At 40.2% G+C, this 21,172-nt stretch overlaps 1 protein-coding gene across 5 annotated transcripts; it reads left to right on the top strand.

Annotated features, from left to right (window-relative positions):
* The first annotated feature begins 31 nt into the window (after positions 1-31).
* HSDL1 (hydroxysteroid dehydrogenase like 1) lies at positions 32-19,484 on the top strand. 5 transcript variants are annotated; one of them, XM_034788579.1, is made up of 5 exons: positions 32-116; positions 13,794-14,026; positions 14,874-15,319; positions 17,233-17,463; positions 18,742-19,484. In XM_034788579.1, exons 2-5 carry the CDS (start codon positions 13,807-13,809, stop codon positions 18,841-18,843), a joined length of 999 nt encoding a protein of 332 aa, XP_034644470.1. In that variant the 5' UTR covers positions 32-116; positions 13,794-13,806; the 3' UTR covers positions 18,844-19,484. The 5 variants fall into 5 exon arrangements, with proteins under 5 accessions (XP_034644470.1, XP_034644473.1, XP_034644472.1 ...); XM_034788582.1 differs by lacking the exon at positions 32-116 and adding an exon at positions 1,184-1,202; XM_034788581.1 differs by lacking the exon at positions 32-116 and adding an exon at positions 5,440-5,658.
* Positions 19,485-21,172: the final 1,688 nt, after the last annotated feature.

Below are 21,172 nucleotides of genomic sequence, written 5' to 3'. Positions count from 1 at the left end.
TCCGGAGCGTCCCGCCCCCGGACCTTACCAACAAGGAGTCAGGTGGTCTGGGAGTGGGCGGGGCCGAGGGAGAACTGGAAATAGGCCAGCCCGGTCCCCGTCCTTCGCGCGCGCAGGTATGGGGCGTCAGCAGGGGCTGGGCTGAAGGGAAATATGTGGAGGAGAAGGGTCCGGGTCGAGGGGTCTGGACAGGGTGTGGGATATGTGATGAGTGAGGGTCTAGGAAGACAGGGGATTGGGTAGGGGGGTCTGGGCTTAGGGGGTATATGTGGGGGATGAGGAGCCTCTGGGTAGAGGGGAATGGGGGGTTTGGACAGGGTGTGGGATATGTGAAGAGTGAGGGTCTGGGGAGACAGGGATTGGGTAGGGGGATCTGGGCAGAGGAGAAGGTGTCTGGGCTTACAGGGTATATGTGGAGGAGGAGGAAGAGGGTCTGGGTGAGGGGAAGGGGGTTCTAAGTACAGGTTGGGAGATGTGGGTTTTCTAGACTATAAGACCAGGAGGGACCACACTGTGGTCTTCTGGTCTGACCTCTTCTAACCCAGGCCATTGATTTCGCTGAACTAATTCCTGTTTGAACGAGAGTACTGTATATCTTTTAGGAAAACATCCAACTTTGACTTTAAAGTTGCTAGTGTTGGAGTATCCACCATGACTTTGGTAAATTGTTGTTAATTTACACCTAATCTTCAGACTTGTCTAGCTTCAACTTCTGGCTGTTGGATCTTGTTATACCTTTCTCTTCTAGGGTTGCCAACCCTCCTGGTATCAGGCCCTATCTCCTGGAGGCTACTGAAGCCAAACCGGGAGATTTTAGGCTCTAAAAGTCTGGGGGTGCATCAGGGCTAAGGCAGGCTCCCTACGTGCCCTGACCCCACGCCGCTCCCAGAAGTGGCAAGCATGTGCAGCAGCTCCTAGATGGGGGGGTGGGAGGGGGACATGGGGCTCGGGGCTCCGTGTGCTGCCCCTGCCCTGTGTGCTGATTCCGTAGCTCCCATTGGCTGGGAACTGTGACCAATGTGAGCTGCGGAGGCGGTGCCTGGGAGCGCAGGCAGTGTGTGGAGACTCCCTTTGGGCCCCACCTCCCACCTAGGATCCGCTGCCAGAGGGACATGTCAGCCGCTTCCAGGAGCGGTGCAGGGCCAGGGTACGCAGGGAGCCTGCCTTAGCCCTGCTGTGCCACCAGTCGGGAGCCGCCTGAGGTAAGCGCCTCCTGGTTGGAGCCCACAACCTCACCCCCTCCTGCACCCCTGCCCCAGCCCTGAGTTCTCTCCTGCACCCAAACTCCCTTCCAGAGTCTGCACCCCCTCCTGTACCCCAACCCCCTGCCCCAGCACTGAGCCCCTTCTGCACCCCCAACCCCCTTCCAGAGCCTACACCCCACACCCCCTCCTGCACCCCAATCCCCTGCCCCAGCCCTGAGCCCCCTCCAGCACCCAAACTCCCTCCCAGAGCTTGTACCACGCACCCCATCCTGCATCCCAACTACCTGCCCCGGCCTTGAGCCCCCTCCAGCACCCAAACTTCCTCCCAGAGCTTGCACCCCAGCCCTAGCCTGGTGAAAGTGAGTGAGGGTGGGGGAGAGCGAGCGACGGAGGGAGGGGGGATGGAGTGATCAGGGCAGAGCCTTGGGGAAGGTGTGTGGCAGGGGGAAGGGCCTCAGTGTAGGGGTGGGGCAAGGGTGTTTGGATTTGTGTGATTAGACAGTTGGCAACCCTATTTTCTGCTAGCTTGAAGAGTGCTATGAGGGCTCCCCCACCCTAGAGAGCTTGGTTCTTGTCCCGCAGAAAGAAAGCAGAAGGTCATAGTCCAAAGTGCAGGCAATGTGATGTTTATTGGGGTTAACAAGCAAATGTATGCACATCTCTATACATCCTTAGAGCTCTTCCTGCTCCCCTTAACAGGCTTAACTCTACCTGTAGTGCTCACCCCTGGTACCACCCCTTACAATTTATGGTCCTGTTCTGTTTTGGAGGGTCTTGAGTATGGGGGCTTTGGTACCACCTCTTTTGTACCCCATGGAGTGGGGTAGGGGGGTAGGGAGTGAGATTATGTACCAGCCAGGGACACCTTTTCTTTTACTTTTGTTTCTTATACCTCTTCCCTCATCCTCCTTGCCCCTCCCAACTGGTTGCTTAACCTTGTCTTGGGAGAGGAGTTGAGGCAGAACTGTTCTTCAATTGTACATTTGTATAACAAACTCCCACCCTATCCAGCAGCACTTTAACTCTATTTCTTATCTTTTCTCATTTTTCTAAAAACCCCATCTGGCTGTAGGCAGAAGCAGCCCACACTGCCTTTGTTCACTTATGTCAGTAAGGATATAGGACACAAACAGTTGTATTTTAAAAACCTCAAAATACAAATGGGCAAACAAAATCTAAAATTCTATCTCAAGCAAATAAACAGGCTTAAATGCTATATTATCATTACTAACAAGCCTATTATCAAATAGTTGTTCCCCATGTAAGTATTATAAACTGTGATCAAGTCAGCCCTTAATCTTCTCTTAATTAAGGAAAATGAATTTAGTGCCTTGATTCTCTCGCTATAAAGCATGTTTTCCAATCCTTTAATCACTTTTGTGTGTCTTCCTTTGAACTCTCTCCAATTTGTCACACCAGTGCCAAATACAGAGGTAGCATAACCTGAATACTCTTATTTGAGATTTTCCTGTTTGTACATCCAAGAATTGTATCAGCCCTTTTGGCCATAGTATCTCACTGCAAGCTCATGTTCAGTTGATCCTGTAAATATGGGCTACATTTTTTTTGTTCTTAGATTCATGACTTTACATTTGATCATATTAAAATGCATACTGTTTATTTTCTCCCAGCTTCCCAGCAATCCAGATCGCTCTGTATCAGTGACCTGTTCTCTTCATTATTTACCATGCACGCAATTTTTGTGTCATCTTTAAATTTTTTTAGTGATTTATGTCTTCTTCCAGATCATTGATAAAAATGTTAAATAGCATAGGCCCAAAACCAATCCCTGTACACACCCACACAATGATATTCCCCTTTTACAACTACATTATAAAACCTCTAAATTAGACAGTTTTTAATCCATTTAATGTGTGCCAGGCTAGTTTTGTAACATTTTAATATTTTAATGAAAATATCATGTGGTACCAAGTCAACTGCCTTACAGAAGTCCATGTATGTTGCAGCAACACTATTACCTTTATCAACCAAACTTGTAATTCCATTTAAAAAACCAAACCGACTATATCAAGTTAGTTTGACAGGATCTGTTTTCCATAAACACATGACGAATGGCATTAATTATATTATTCTCCTTTAATTCTTTATTATTTGAGTCCTGTATCAGCCACTCTGTTATTTTGCTCAGGATTGATATCAGGCTGACAGGCGTATTTACCTGAATCATCTTGTTTACCCTTTTAAAATGGTGCATTAGCTTTCTTCCAGTTTTCTGGAATTTCCCAAATGTTCCAAGAGTTGTTGAAAATCAACACAAATGGTCCAGCAAACTCCTTGGCCGGCTCTTTTAAATCTCTTGGATTCAAGTTACCCAGACTTGCTGATTTTAAAATATTTAACTTTGGTAGTAGCTGCTGTTTAACATCCTTCTGTGTTACTATTAGAATGGAAAGTGTTTCTTTATCATATGAGAACTACATTATCTCTGTTTTTTCCCCCCAAATACAGAAGAGAAATATTTATTGAACTTTCTGCATTATTATTGAAAGCTCTACCATTTCCATCTAGTAATGGACTGATACCATTGTTAGGATTCTTTTTGTTCCTAATTTTTTTTTAAAAGAATAACACCTCTCTTATTTTCCTTAACTCTACTGCCCATAGATTGTTCCTTGTTTCTTTCAGCTTCCCTTATCAATGTTCTACAATTCCTAGTTTCTTATTTAATCAACCTCCCCTTCAATTTGTTATATTGTTTTATTTGTTACAGCTGCCTTTACTTCCCCTCTAAGCCAAGTTGTTTTTTAGCCAGTACAATCTTTTTTTCTCAATTGTGAGACTGGCTTTTTGGGCCTCTAGTAAAATGTTCTTGAACAATTCCCAATTATTCACATTTTTCTGTTTAAATGTGATTTGGCTCATAATAGTTTAGTTTTATGAAATTAGCCCTTATAAAGCACCAAGTATACGTATTACTGGTTTGAACTTTATTTGGTTTGCTCATAACAAATGTGATCACTTGTATCTAAGCTACCCCAAGCTACCTCTTCTATCAGGAGAAGATCTAATATAGAATTCCCCCATGTTGGTTGCAATGCTTTTGAGATAGGAAATTGTCTATGTTTTGAAATTCTGAGGATGTTTTAGTACTGGCAGCATATGAAACCTCCAGTGTCTGTTGCTCAGATTGAAGTCCCCCATGATCATGCAGCTTTTTTTCTATGTTCCTAAAGAGCTGGTCATCCTGTTCAAATCACACTAAGGATGGTTTGTGGCAGATACCAACTGGTACCCTATCTTGTGCTTTATCTATTAGGACACTGATCCAAAAGCATTCAAGATCATTTTCTTCCAAGTTGTCAGTGACTTAGAAGCAGGTAATGTCATTTTTGACATGAAGTGTCACTTCCCTTCCCCTTTTGCCCACTCAATCCTTAATAATTAGGTTATAACCATGATGGTTCTGGTTCTAGATACAAGTGGGGAGAGGAAGTCTGGGTGAGAGGAGAACATATATTACAGCATTCTACAGTCACTACTTCTTGGTAAAAAGAACAGGAGTACTTGTGGCACCGTAGAGACTAACAAATAGCTTTCATGGGCTACAGCCCACTTCTTCGGATGCACTCTATATGCATCCGAAGAAGTGGGCTGTAGCCCACGAAAGCTATTTGTTAGTCTCTAAGGTGCCACAAGTACTCCTGTTCTTTTTGAGGATACAGACTAACACGGCTGCTACCCTGAAACCTACTTCTTGGTAATTGCTTTGCCTCATTCAGGTTGGATGGTGCTCGGTGAATGAAGCAGAGATGCATTCATTGAACAGGGAAGATACAGTAAAGCATTGAAATAATGTATCAGAATATTTCATTTATTAAAATATTTAAAAATAACTAGATAATTTTCCCAGTGGGAATTAGTATTTTTAAAATTCTTTGAAAGCAATTGTTTTCCTCTTTGCTTCTATTTTTAATAAGCTGTTTAAAAATAAGTGCTGTACCTCTTTCTCCTTCACTGTGCATTGTGCATCTTGTGTGCTGAATAAGGAAATGAGCATTCTGAATTAATAGTATGCAATTAACAATTGCTTCCTAATCCACATGTAGCGTATAGGGGAACTGGGAAGCACGGATAAGAAACCAATTTCGGCCTCACAGAATTAGGCCTGTGTGTGGGGCAATAATTAGGCTTTTCTTGGCTTTTGAGTGCTTGACTGTGCTTTGCATGAAGTATTTATATAAGTCAGATATTGTGTGCTGCACTAAGCATGAGTTGGTGTTTTGCTCAACAAAGATGGACTTGCACACCTTTTTTTATACAATTAAGCACATCCATAAGTGCTTTACTGAATTGGAGCGTAAGTGTCCAGTGGTAGGGCATTGCCTTGGAAGCCCAGGAGATCACTTTCTGCTTAATTTTTCCCATCTGCCAAACAGGGATTGAGATGCTCTCCCCACTTCATAAATTACTTCCAAACCCATGAATGAAAATGGTAAATAATAACTTTGCTCTTTCCATGTAGCACAAAGTCTTATTGTTAGTATTACATGAATAATGATGATCTGTTTGATGTTGATGATTTCTTAACGTTCATAATCATTGTGTATTGACTGCTCTAAATATTTAGAAACCATAACAAAATTGTTTCAGTTCTACCCATGCTCTTGGTATTTGTAATGTATAGTTGACTTAAGTAGGATTTTTGTCTCTTGAATTTCCATTTTCTCTATAAAAAGAGTGAACATCATTCTCCCAGTTTGTCCCTAGTGTCATGACACTCACAAATTTCATCTCCATCGTTGGAAAAACAAAACAAAAACGAGCATTTTGTTTTCCATAGCAAAAAAAATGTAATGGGCCAAATTTAGAGTGGCTGAAAAAGGTATAATTCAATTGAAGTCTCTAAAATTACTCTGGCTTTCAGTAGGGATAAATATGCCCCAGGGTTACCATGCGACTGACTCATTCTATTGTGGGCTTATCACTTTTATATCCAGGTCCTTTTAAGGTATCTACGTCAACAATGATATAAATACTGTTTTTCTCCAAAAGAAAATTGGGTGGGGAGAATTCCCATTGAACTATGGTTAGGTCCTAGCCTTAAAATCTTCAAGTAATATCAGTGTATTGTACTATGGCTACACTGCAAACATAATTTTGCAGTTTACCTTTTTTATAGAATATGCAGACTTAGAAATGTCAGACCCACTGCTCCTCTTTAAAAGCCGAACATCTGAAAACCTGGATTTTGGATCTTTATGACCTGTAGTTTGCCAGTGACGCTCTTGATACACTTGCCAGGCAATGTGAGAATCCGCTATCCAGGTTTTACTTTGATCTTGAAGCTTCTCACGCTGAAACTATTAAAGCAATGAGCAGAACTTAGGAGAGGATTTGCTTCTTGGTTTATTATTTAATAGAAAATGCCTTCAAAAGTATAACCAGAAACCTTGGACCAGTTTTTCACAGGGTATGTAAAATTTATGGGTTTCTTGACTTGTGTTCTGATCTAATGTCTGGACTTATCGGGTAAGAAAAAACCTATTAAAAATAAAGCGAGTATGCTTATGCCACCTACAATCAGCCTCTTTTTGGACTGAATTATTAATGGGAAGCTGGAGGGGAGGCATTTGTTTTTTAAATAATTTACAGGTAAATATTCTGCAAGGTAGGAAACTGACAGGGTCAAAAATCTTAGAATAGAAAAGTATTGATATGAGACAATGGCCTAGAACAGGAGTTCGGGACCCCTCAGGGGGTCGCGAGGTTATTACATGGGGGTCGTGAGCTGTCAGCCTCCACCCCAACCCCGCTTTGCCTCCAGCATTTATAAAGTATTTTTAATTTATAAGGGGGGTCACACTCAGAGATTTGCTATGTGAAAGGGATCACCAGTATAAAAGTTTGAGAACGATTGGCCTAGAGAGAGGACAGGGTTAGCAAAGGGAAATCATTCAGGATGAAAGGGGGGATACTTTGTGGGTAAGTGTCAGTCCCACTTCTGTTTTTTTGGTACGTAAATGGCCTTGACTTACACAAGTGAATAAATAGAGAAAAGCAGAGAAACAAATATTCCAGAGAGAGTGCTGTGTGAATTTCAGTGTAAATTGAGTGATTGATGAGAGAACCAAAAGTAGGCATATGGTCAGATTCCTTCCTGCTGTGATCAACAGGGGAGTGATTCAACCAGAGAAAACAGGTGGTAGTACTGCTCCCTCGCAGTTGCCACTGGGAAAAGGCAGCTCTGAGTTATGTCAGGAACCCTGCTGGTATAGGATGCGCTGGATCAACACATCTCCTAGCTGCTCTGACCCTGCATCCTCTTCAACCAATGCTATCCACCTGTAGCCCCCTACTAGTCTGTATGCTGCCAGAGATCTCCATCTGCTGCTGCCAGCAAAGACTTGAGTCGACTTAGCCGATAGCATACAAGGAAGAATAATACAGAGAAACCAAGAGAAATATCGGGAGGTGTTTGTCAATAATGCATTAAATGTGTCTGTACAACGTTTTAAAGGAGCAAAGCAAGCAGGCATAATTTTGGAATATAATATATGCATGCAGGCTTCAAATGGGCTGGAAGATAAAATAGAATTGTGTGGACTGAAGAGTTTTGGGGCAAAAGACATGGGGGTACAGATGGCGAGTGGAGTGGTGGGGGAAGAGAAACATGGCCAATTTTGAAGCAAGATTATCTGATTCACAAAGAGTGTAGCATTGACTGTCCCAGGATATTTTCCTGGAAGCTTTCTGTCTTTTTCAAAATGTGATGGTGCTTTACTGAACTCATAGGGCACAAGAATAGATCTTGAGTGCATCAGGCTGGAAGTAAATCTCTTTATTTATATTGGTCATGGCAATCCTGTCACTTGCCAACTGAGGAGCATTACCCCAGACTCTGCTGCAATACTTTTCTGGGCTCATCTCCATTTAATAGCTAATACAGCTATAGGCCATCCCAGGTAATAAATTCAGACTGTAATGCCAAGATCTGTTGCTTCTGATCTCAAGGATTAAAAATACGTCTGTACGCCCTCTCAAAGGTGCAGTAGCATTATAGTTGCAGTTAGGCACGTTCAGTTGAGCCAACCATAACGTATTTAAGAACGAGTGAAATTCCAGCAAGTGATGAGAGACCTAGCATTTCTGTGATACTCCTTCAAGCATGGATGTGTGAGTATCTTGCTGTCAAATTTCTAGATGTAAAATCTGTTGTTATACTTTTATATTATTTACATAAAACTTGCACTGTGCAGAATCCATCCTCTGGTTACTTGTATTTTCTATCTGATTTGTATTTTGTGTTTGTATAAATTGTGAGTTCCTTGGGCCAGTGACTCTGTGGTTCTGTTTTCTGTAGGGTAATAACATGAAAAACCATGTTTCAATAACATGAAACACATGAGCAACAATGTGTATAGATAAGGACTGAAGACAGCTGTTTTAGTTGGGTAATTTACAAACATGACGATAAAATAGAAGCAGTTTATCCTGAATATATTTACTCAGGCGGTAATTGTTAAAATAGATCAAAATGTCAACATCGGTGAGTGAAATAAAGATAGAACCATCCACTTTTAAAAAGAGAGTTGAGGAGTTTTGACCATTTACTATTTTTAATACATCTCAAACATCATTGCATCATAAACTCCCCTCTCGTCCTCCAGATCCTCTCTAACTTCTTTGGTTTCCTCTTACTCCTGGTTTTTCACCATCTCTCATGCAGCCCCCTTTTCTGTATGCCAAGCAGCTTCCTTCATCGCTTTAAACCCTACCTATTTTTGTAATCTTCCATTATTAATCTCCTCCACAATGGTTCTTCTGTGTGTACTTGTGCTATATACAGTATTATATTTGTTAAAATTAGATTGTAACCCCTTCAGGACTGGGACCTAAGCCTTCTGTGTGTTCTGGAAAGTGTCACGTACACTTACAGTGCTCTATGAATAAGAAATGAAAATGCCCCACCATGGAAGTTGAGATCTGTCAGGTCTGTTCTGGAATTACTTTCCTGGTGGCCGGACATTCACAGCAAAGGCATGCTTGTATAGTCTGCTGTCCTCAGCAGTTCACCAGAATCTGCATTTGGCAGCCCTCTGGACATAGTGTAAGAGCTATTAGCTTGGGCAGACTTTGGTTGAGTCTTATGGAGAGTTCTGTTAACAAGCAGAGGTTCTTTTATATTGTATTGATCTTGAATTTTTTTTCCTCTTAAGATGATGCCTTTGGTACTGAGAGCGTCATGCATGCATTAATTAAAGGGGCACTTTTAGGTCAGTTAAGGACTAGATTTTTTTTTACACCAATGTATTGTTTTCCCCAGGCCCTTAATCCTTCCCATCTGCAGTGGGAAAGGGTTGCCACCTCTGAGGTACAAAAAAAGAGACAGACAGCATGATCCTGAGCCCATAAAACTGGACAGCTGCCAGTGTATACTAAGCCTCCATTACAGGTTTCTTGGGACAACTACCTCCAAAAAGGAACGATCCTGGGAAAACCTGGACAGGTGGCAACCCGAACTGGGAGTCAATTTTTTTCTGTTTGATGTCCAATGCCAGTAAAACATCCATGTTCCTCATGCAAACTTCAGCGTGTTTAATACTATTCAAAAGGGTCTAATCCGCCAATCATTCCTGAAGTTGTTTTAACATATTTTGTTGAAAGCACCACCACAGATTGGTCCCTAAAACTGGAGGTTTATCTTTAGTTTTGCCACTGCCTTTATAGAGATAAATTTAAAATTAAAATGATTTTACTTCTCAGTTAGAGCCCCTCACAGCAGCATCTGATAGAAGATATTCCTCCTCCTTAAAAATGTGAAGTTAATTTCGGTTTTCAGATTTAAATGAATACAAAATGTATTTTATTTTACTTAGTTTGGAAAAAATAAATTCAGACTCTCTCAGGAATTTGAGATTTTTATGACTTCAAAGAATTATCATTTATTTCATAATGGCCAGAAGTGCAGTGGATGATTTGGAGAACAAATGGAAAGATAAGGTCCCTGCCCTGAAGAACTGACAAATTTATAATAGATATGATATGGGTGAGTGAAGGTACAAATAATAGGGAGGGGAAGGACAAGGGTTAACAGGCAAACTAGCCACATTGTTTCTCCATCAGGATGAGAGAGAGGAGAGAGATTATTTCTGTTTTGAAATAGTTAGAAGGTACTTGGATACTATGGCAGTGGGGCGATGCAAGTAAATAGTAGATCATATAGTAACTCAGTTTAGGTATGTGTACAAATGGGTGGGAAAACAAAGTTGTTTAAAATATTATAATTGAATCACTTGTGGGCTGTTGCAGTTGAGGTAAGTTTTAAGACCGCATTTGAATACAGAGAGGGTGGTGGTTTGGTGGACCAGACTAGAAACATTCTAGAAGCAAACAACCTGCCGGGATTATCTGATAAGAGCATTAAATCTGTGAGGGCAGCTAAAGGGATAACATCAAGTTAAAAACTGCCCTTCTGTCTGTATTACGTACTTCTATTACAAGTAATGACTAGCTGAAAGAGGTTAGCAGAAAAAGTGATTTTTTTTTCCTTCTCAAGCTTGTGTTTTACAGCACTTTGTATATAGTCAGTTTCAACAGTATCTCCTGCATAGATTGTTTGCCCTTTGGTGTGGGTGCGTCTCTCTCACACAACAACATGGAATGCTAAAATATTAGGGCAGGATAAAACTTCAGAAAATATATTTGTAAAACCACAAATATTGGCATGATGAATCAGCAGTATGTGTAGTATCTGACACGATTTCAAAATCAGTTTTTGAAATTACTAGCTTGTAAACTGATGGCCACTTATAATCAGTGAAAGCGTAATTAATGGCTGCAGAATAAATAATAGGCTGTTGAAAAGACTCATGTAGCTGAATTCAGCTTTTTATATGGTGACAATTCACATGCACAAAATTACATTTTACATTAGTACTGCATGAACTTTATGGTCTTTTGGCCAACAAACTAGAATTTGAGATCAGCATTTTGACCCACATTTCCAAGTGTTTTGTAAACAACCCAGGGTACATACACAAGTTGGAGCCATTGGAGAGTTTACAAATCCTCAGTTTAGATGTGTGCGCATTGGGCATGTACTTTTGAACATGTGAACCTTTATGTTTGTTAGTTTTTGCTTGTTTCTGCATACTAAGAAGATGGACTATAGTTTGATCTAGTAAAATAAGAAATATGCTGTTCAATTTAGCTCAAAGTGATGATAATTTTTCACATGCCTATTAAGCTTCACAATTAGTATGTTTTATCCAAAAGAAGCAGATTGCAATGGGCTTTATAGACAATATATGGGTCCATAGACCCTTCACTAAAATGTAGTCATTTCGCAAGTAGGATGTGGCATATAACTTAATATTCCAAAATTAGGAATACTGCATATTAATTTAGGAGAGAAATGGAAGAATATCTTCAACTGAAACAATAGGAGAAACATAGGTAGGTCAGAACAGAATAGCCAGAGTTGAAGTTTAGTTGGGACAGAAAGTCTTTTTTATTAAGCCACCCCTCTTCCCCATACTGTATTTTATGACTGTAACCACAGGTTTTCAGGAGCTTGCTTTTTTGTTTCACCCTGTGTGTCTGACCAGTAGAACTACATTAATCTCATAGCTTCTCTTCATGATCATGTTGAAGACATTGACAAAACTAGCATTGAATTCTGTTAGATTGCAAGTGGGCTGCACTTTCCACAGTATTTTCTGAATCCAAGCTACAGTATATGCATCCCATAATTAGCAAGTAACTATACAAATCCTGAACTGTGCATGTCTTTAATTAACGGAGAGGAGTGGTTCACATAAACTTCTTTATCCTGTTGTGGAATTCTAACTCCCTGTTTCTAATTCTAATCTCTTGCCAGTTCCTATGTGTTGCAATCATAACAGCAGAAAATAATGTTCATAGGCAAAACATTTTACAAGCACTTGTAGGAGTAGAATATGTACAATATGTTGCAACTATATGCTGTATGTAGCCTCTTTAGGCTGGGAAAGATTAGATTTTTATCGGTAAATGTGGGTATCTATTTCACCACACACAAACTGACTAAACAGTATTTCCGTAGATGATGATTGAAATTTAAAGATTAGCAAACTAAGAGAAATTCTTCTTGAGAACTTGTTAGAGGCTGTTGTTAAATAATTGTCTGACACCTCAACACTTTCCTGCAACTGTGCAGATATAAATAGGTAATAAAAAAAATCTTTAAACCCCAAATTTTGTGAAACTATGAAAATATAAGTTGATAAAAATAGAAAAAAGCTTAAAAATAAACATTGATATTATCTGTCAAAATTAGAAAAAATAAAAATTGAATTCTGCCAAGCCTGAATGTCTCACATGCCCAAATGCTTCACGGGAGTAAATAATACAATTACAGAGATAAATCCAAAGCAATAGCAGAGAGGAAATTAAATAATATATAGGAGGGATGAAAGTGATCTTTTCACCTGAGATTTGAAAAGAAATGGAAAGCCAAATGGGGGATGGGGATGGGGAGGTGATAGATAAAGGGAAACAATTTTAGGTAGTTGGAGTAGCAAAATGGAAGGATTTTGCACCAATCGTGGTGAAATTGGTGGGGGCTGGGACAGAAAGAAGAGGTAGGTGCAGAATGAGCAGAAGTAGGCATGAAGAAATGAGCGCGAGGCCAGTGCAAGGCCATGTAGTGTCTTCAAAACAAGGACCGCAGTTTTGATCTTGGAGGTAATAGGGAATTAGAGGTGTTGTAGGGGATTGCCCATTGGTGGGAACATGCAGTAGGATGGGTGAAATCATCATTCATGTGACAGTCTGGAGATAGGACTTGGGACACCAAGAATCGTAGAAATGTAGGGCTGGAAAGGATGGAGTCCAGTCCTCTGTCCTGAGGCAGGACCAAGTAAACGTAGACCATCCCTGATAGGTATTTCTCCAGCCTGTTCTTAAAAACCTCCAATGATGGGGATTCCACAACCTCCCCTGGAAGGCTATTCTAGTGTTTAACTACCCTTATCATTAGAAAGATTTTCCAAATATTTAACCAAAATCTTCCTTGCTTCAGATTAAGCCCCTTACTTCTTGCCTTACCTTCACTAGGCATGGAGAATAATTGATCAACATCCTCTTTGTAACATATGTGAAGGCTATCGGGTCCCCCATTAGTCGTCTTATCTCAAGACTAAATATGCACAGATTTTTTTACCTTTCCTAATAGGTCAGGTTTTCTAAACCTTTTTCATTTTTGTTGCTGTCTGGGGAAGCATTGCAATCAAGAAGCCAAGAAAAGATGAACTATAGATCAGGATTTTAAGTAGGGTGGATTTGAAACCATCTTATTTTGTGGGGAGGTGGTGATAAACTGGTTTACATTATGGGAAAAGGAAAGTCAGACTGCTGATGTTAACGGTGGACTTTCCAAATGTTCGACAGTTGCATGGTTCTGTGTTGGTGTCCTGGCTTCCTTCCATCTTGAAATGTTACTAAACATCAGTACAAAAAGAATAAAATTCCACCTCATTTCAATCAGATTATTCTGTGTTCTAAAGCTATGCTCAGTGTAATATTTGTGTTCTGCTAAACAGAGGGGTTTGATAATTGCTTATCTATCACCTGTGTTTTCTTTTTTAGATTTCTGATTGCCATGGCTGCAGTTGACAGTTTCTACCTCTTGTATAGGGAGATTGGTCGTTCCTGCAGTTGTTATATGGAGGCGCTGGCTTTAGTTGGAGCCTGGTATGTGGCCAGAAAATGCTTCGCTCTTGTGTGTGATTCTTACAGCTTGATCAGGTTGCATTTCATCCCCAAGCTGGTGAGCAGGGCTGATTTTGTCAAGCAGTATGGAAGATGGGCTGTAGTCACTGGTAAGAGAACGCAACAGTGTGTCTGTTATTTTTATCTGAAAGCCAGTCGTACTTGTGTTTGATTTGAAAGATGCTTTTCCCCTCCTTGCCCTTAGTAATGATCAACCCGTTGGTGATATATGTTACTATATTTTGTGGAGCTATTTTTCAGATGAATCTGGACTTTTCATAGTAAATACTGGCCCTGAAATAACAGCATTGACAATTAAACTCTCCAGCAATAGTTTTCCTCCCTTTTTAAACAGAGGATCCAGTGTCTCAGAGCTTAGGGAGTCCTACTGACTTCAGTCATGCTCTTACAGTCTGACACAACCTCTTTCCATGCAGATATTACTGGATTCTGCCATTCTTTTTCCTTTACTTAGCGATTCTGCTGCTTCTGCATGTCTGATCAGACTCAGAAGCTGTTGACATCTAAGAAGATGAGCAGAGACCTCTAGTTGAAAAGTGACTACTGGAGGAGCAGAATGGCAGGCAGATATGTACCCACTATCTTGTTCACGTTCTTTGTATAACGACTTTCACAAAGCACTCAGATTTGGCTCAGGGTAAAATTTGCACCTCTGACATACTCTCTTCACTAGACTTGCCTCAGTCTTCTAATCCTGTGTTTTAAACCCTACGCCACTCTCATAGTTACATTTACTACTTTATGATTTGGGGTTTTAACTGATTGTAACAGACAAGTCTCTCTCTGGCATGGCTTTATTGAGATCAGGGCTGATCATTTATTTCTTATCACCTTGAGGGGGAACAATATCATAATGAAATAAAAGTGGAAACAGAAAACTGGGGTCACCATATTAGCTGCTGTATCTCCACATTACTATCTTACTTTCTACTGTAGGTAGCACAGCTGGCATTGGAAAAGCCTATGCTGAAGAACTGGCAAGCCGTGGCATCAACATTATCTTAATCAGCCGGAGCAAAGAGAAGCTGGAGGCCGTAGCTAAAGACATAACCGAAACCTATAACGTTGAAACTGCTGTTATAGTAGCAGATTTCAGCAAAGGTCGTGAGATTTACTCTTCCATTAAGGAAGCCCTCAGAGACAAAGACATTGGGATTTTGGTGAATAATGTAGGAGTGTTTTATACCTACCCGGAATATTTTACCAAGTTGTCTGAGGACAAACTATGGGAAATTGTCAATGTAAATATTGCTGCCGCTAACATGATGGTGCATATAGTGCTGCCAGGGATGGTACAGAGGAAAAGAGGTGCGATTGTGAATGTTTCTTCTGGATCCTGCTGCAAACCCACACCACAGATGGCAGCGTATTCAGCCTCCAAGGTAAGCCAGGGTGCAGAATGTGCTTAACCCTACCATGCCAATTGAGCTTCACTAGCTTGTGCAGAGGGGCGTGAGGCTATTTATTTGTATTGTGGTACTTCTTAAGAGCGCCAGTCGTGGATCAGGGCACCATTTGGTAAATGCTATACAAAAAATGGCTTTACCTGTTGGTCCATTTAGAATGGCTGGTGTCACAAATGATGCTAGCCTGGGCCGTCTGAAGCACAAGGACTGTGCCTTCTCCCTACAGAGGGAGAGGGAAGGCTCTGGACTTCATTCTCTGCCTCTCCCCTCTAGGCACCCCCACAGGGCAAGTCCCAGGTCATTTCAGATGTTTTAAGATATATTCTACCTAGCTAAAACATGAGACTCTCAGGTTCTCATATAACACTATTTTTTTAAGTTTGTGGCATAGTGTTCCCAGTAATTTGCTGTGGATTATAGTAAACCTCTAAAAGTAGTTTAGTGTAGCTACTTGCTGGTAGTTCTTTTTGTTGTTAAATTAATCCTTTATTAAATGTCAGTTTCAGAACAGTAAAGTGCTATTTTTTGCAAAATTTAGAGAAAAGGATGTGCCTTAATGTCTCACTTACCTAGATGTGGAATTTCATATATTAATATTACAGTAGTGCCTAGAAGTTTTAGAAGTGACCAAAATCCTCGTGATAGCAGTAGAACTAGTATCAGAGACTTCCTGCCTCCTCCATACAAGATCCCATGAAGGGGTAGGATTACGACAGTCCCAATCCTTTCAACACTTTATTAATTTTAAGCATGTGAGTAATCCCACTGACTTCAGTTGAACTACTAACAGGCTAAGTGTTTGCAGGATCACAGCCAAGGCTACCAGGAGTTAGAGAAGCACTAGTGGGGCTATTGACATTGCAGGTTCAGTTTCTGCTTCAGGCATATTATTTTTATTTTTAAAGTTTTTTGGGGGGCGGGGGTTGTTTTGTTCATGTTTCGTTTGTTTCCCCTCCACAAGCAGAGTGAGTTTGGGAAGGGAAGATGACTCCCTTTTTCCCACTACGCCCCATGAGCAACTGTGGGAGAGAATCCCATGAGTCATGGAGCAATGCAGAAAGTATGTGCACATGTGGGAATCCAGGATCGTACTGGCTGGCCACTTAGTTACCAGCACTGCACTGATATCGCAGGCATCTGACTAACCATTTATTATGATAGCAATGCAGCAGACAACATTACAGCAATGTTACTACTATGATAAGAGTGCACCAAACTTATTTATTGTGCTGTGCTTGATTTCCATAGTCCCCACTATCAGGTTTATGATGCTAAAGTTTAGTTTTTACACTGGGGAGTAAAATGAGCTGAGGAAGGTGTTTGGGCCATGCCCAGGCCTTAATTCTGTAAACATGCATGTGTGTAATTTTACACACGAGTACTTCTGTTAGCTTCAGTGAGACTACGTGCACATGAAAAGTTAAGCACCTGTATAATGTTTGCAGGAGCAGGACCTAAATAACGCTACACAGTGCTGTCTAATGCACTAAGTAAACTGGAAAAAAAAAAAGGTATTAAAGAAAAAATATTTTGGTTGTAAATTCAGGTAGTGTTTGCAGCAATAGTAGGTGCAACACTTCAGCCAGAAGTAAGGGTCTTAAAAATTGACATACCTTTAAACTAATTAACTGGGTCTCCTATAATTTGCTGAAAAACACAAATAGATGCTGAAAACTGGAAATCATGGTCATGCCATAAAAACATATTTTGGATTTTTTTCTAGTATCTATGTCAAAATATAGGTTTTCTTTTTTATAACCCTTTTGTCAGAATAGTAGTATAGTTGTCCAAGATACTAGTTTTAATAATACTTTACACGAAGGCTTTATTACCCCGCTCCTCCCCATGCAAAATTGAGGAATCCTAATTTTCTGCTTTTATTTTACCAGGCCTACTTGGACCACTTCAGTAGAGCACTACATTACGAATATGCTTCAAAAGGAATCTTTATTCAGAGTTTAATCCCATTCTTCATCTCCACAAACATGACACAATTTGGTGATCGCATTCTGTCAAACAAGTTTTTTTTTGTGCCTTCAGCTAAAGTATATGCACATCATGCTGTTTCCACCCTTGGGATATCCAGAAGGACTACAGGATACTGGATCCATTCTATTCAGGTAACATAATTAATCCAACTAGTTTACATTAGTAAATCTCATTACTTTTTCGAAGGGGGAAATTTAATTTTGTGGCTTCCATTGATTTTCATGGGAGTCGAGAAGCTAAAACAAGTGCAAAGTTTTGAACATTTGTTCTAATCAGCAGCACAAACCAATTAACCTAAACCAGAGGCACTGGTTGACCGCTTCCATGTTTAATCAAATTATGACTGGACTTCATATTTTGCCTTAGGAGGAGAGGGAGAATATGATTGCTACTTTTAATTTGCAGCGCAAATTAAAAAAAAATTGCATTCAAAAACACATAAGGGGTTACCAAATGAAATTAATAGGCAGCAGGTTTAAAACAAACAAAAGGAAGTATTTTTTTCACACAATACACAGTCAGTCTGTGGAACTCCTTGCCAGAAGATATTGGGAAAGCCAAGACTAAAACAGGGTTCAAAAAAGAACTAGGTAAGTTCATGGAGGATAGGTCCATCAATGGCTATTAGCTTTGATGGGCAGGGATGGTGTCCCTAGCCTCTGTTTTCCAGAAGCAAGGAATGGTTGACAGGGGACGGATCACTTGACGATTACCTGTTCTGTTCATTCCCTATGGGGCACCTGGCATTGGCCACTGTTAGCTACTGGGCTAAATGGATCTTTGGTCTGACCCAGTATGGTGTTCTTATATAACATCTTGCACCTCTCTTAACTTGAATATGTCACAGTTCAGTAACTGTTTTCATTGAATTATACTTAAAATTTCCTGAAAATATTTGTTGTGTTTAAAAAAATTGTTACAAAATCCACATCTTTAGCCACAACTACCTGAAAATGTCTCTCCGTTTAATGTAGATTTCCTTTTTTTAATTGCACAGTATGTGCCCATAACCTCACTTTGCAAAGGGACTGGTGTGAGCACTAATGACATCTCCTGGTTAATTTGGATCATTTTGTAAAGTGGGAAAGAAGGGGGGACGTAAGGGGTGGAGATTAGGAAGAAATGAAGGGGAGAGCATGGAATTTATGAATAAACAACTAAGATATATTTGCAGAGCCTGATCTTACACCTGTATGAGTAAGGTGGTTGTAAGGTCCATAACATTATATTTAGTTACAGCATTTCTTTTTTAATTTTAATTGTCATATTCTGTAGTTTGTTCTATTTAATGTAAAATAATAAGTGTTGATGTTCAGAAAAGGAGTTGTACTTTCATGGTAGTTCGAAAAACTGCAAGTTTACCTAGACAGAACAAATCCTTTAACCTTTTCTCCCCCTCTCTTTTGTAGTTTCTGCTTGTACAGTACATGCCAGAATGGTTCTGGGTTTGGGGAATGCAGATTCTCAACAGAGCTCTACGTCAGGACGCCTTATCCCACAGAATATATTAGGAATATCCTCTAGGAAATAGCCAATGTGCTAAACTACTGCAGTAACCTAATTTGAGCATTGGAAGAACTCTTTTTAAAAAAAACAACAAAAAACAGTTTGCTAATATGTTTTCATCACAAACAATATACGTACCATAGTTACCAGAGAAGCCTGGATCTGCCCCTCTCTTTGTACTACTGGGCCCAGAGCAAAAGCTGAGCAGGACATAACTGTTTTTTGTCTAGTTTAGTTCAGATAGTTAAATCTCTGAGTTTCTCATGTAATTGAATGAGAGTGGGCGGGGTACTGATCCTGCATGGAATTGACTGGTTATGGAAATTCTAATAATATGAATGGGAATTTAGATAGCCCGGTGTTTTGCAGGATTGGGCACTGGAAGAGTTGAAGGGGATCCCAAATCATGTTGTGTTTATAAAGACAATCTCAGATTTTCAGTGGACTATCTTGTGTTGGTTTTCCAATCTTGTCATTGCAGGTATTATGTTGAAAAATGTATAAGGTTACTTTTTCAAAACTGGGGAAAAGATAGAATGCATTTAAGGCTTTTTAGTTAATTAACTCCTTTTTGTTTGTGTGTGTTCTGTATTGCTATGATAGAGCAGCAATAAAGTTCAAATAAAAATGTTTGCTTGCTTTCCTATACCAAGTGTGAAAGATTTTGATCCAGTTTTCAAGTGGATACTCCATAAATTCTTCAGACATCACAGATTATTAAATCAGATACTTAAACTATTTTAAAAAGTCCATGATTTAAGGTGGAGTCTTTTGAGCTTTTTAAAATATATTTAGGTCTTCATTCTTCGGTAAGTGAAAACCCTAATTAATTTTGTAACATTTGCTTTTATGTAGCTAGTACTGTAGCATTTTTTCACTACTTTCTGTCCACCTGGTACCATATACTGTGGTGTTAATACTCACCACAAAAACTAAATTTTCTGGGAGTCAGGTGTGCTATTTTGTTGTTGTTGTCTACATATAAATCCCATGTTAAACCAGAATCTGAATTATGCATAGTAGATTTATCACTCAGTTTTCTATGTAATATCATTAGGATTCTGTATTACCACCCCCTTAACTGTTATAATGAGACCATTAAAAATATAGAATAATGATGCAAAAGTAACTTCAGGTAGAGCAGTGGGTAACTTCTATATCTTCTAATTTGTGTTAATAGATCTGTTACCCATGAGGACAGGATTTGCCCTACATTCAATGCCAACGTCTTGTGTGGGATACAGGTCTAAAGAGCAGTAGCAACAATATACAGCTCCACTGTGGGAGGGAGGGTGGGAGACCCTGCAGGAGTACTCTGCACCTCTTGTACAGCAGAGCAGTGCTTCATGGCAGCAACATGGAGAGAGAGTTCACATGGGTCCAACAACTACATCTATCCATTGGCCAAAACCCCGCGGTGGAGGGCATATAGCAGGTTATAGCCTCTGATAGATCCCAGATGATGCAGTTGTGGCTGCAAAATAAAACTGACTCCTTCGTGCCTGCTGTGGGTTGGGAAAGCAGGATTCTCCCCCACCACCCAACTCCACTTACTGTAGGTGCCCTGTGCAAAGCCTGAATATTTACTTTGTACAGGGGGATTAGAATTCAGCCCCAATTGAATAAAGGATGGGTGCCGATGTGACTAATTACAAACCTGTTACAAGATGGCTAATTCTAAAACATATCTTATGGTATTTTGGGTCAGATCTCTTTAAAATCCAATATACAGATAGTTCATACTGTGAAACCTCCCACAGGTTTTTATTATATAAAAATGAGACAAAGTGCTTTATGACTCAGTATACTTGCAATGCTAATTAACAATTGGCTGACTGAGTTACGGCCGAGAGTGAAATTCAGTTGGGTCTAACACCGTAATTTGTGTTTCCTATAAGCCTATATGGTTTGAAGACTCGTGCTCATGAACAAGATTGATTTAGATAAATGTGGGTACATGCAAAAATGGTGTACACAAACTGTACACACTTTATTAGAAAACACTGATAAAGTGATTCTTCAAAAACTTTTCACATGTTCAACTTTAAGCACATGAATAGGTCCATACTCAAACTATTCACATCCTTAAGTCTTTGCAGGAATTGGGGTCCTAGTCAGTGACCTGTGAATAAACAAACTCTTTAATTTTGCCCACTCTCAAACTATACCTCTACCCCGATATAACACGAATTCGGATATAATGTGGTAAAACAGTGCTCTGGGTGGCGGGTGGGGCTGCGCACTCAGGTGGATCAAAGAAAGTTTGATATAATGCGGTTTCACCTATAATGCGGTAAGATTTTTTGGCTCCCGAGGACAGTGTTATATCGAGGT

The sequence above is a fragment of the Trachemys scripta genome, chromosome 13, assembly GCF_013100865.1.
Source record: "Trachemys scripta elegans isolate TJP31775 chromosome 13, CAS_Tse_1.0, whole genome shotgun sequence".
In the NCBI taxonomy this organism is placed as follows: domain Eukaryota; kingdom Metazoa; phylum Chordata; order Testudines; family Emydidae; genus Trachemys; species Trachemys scripta.
This window is presented reverse-complemented; position numbering and strand designations above follow the sequence as displayed.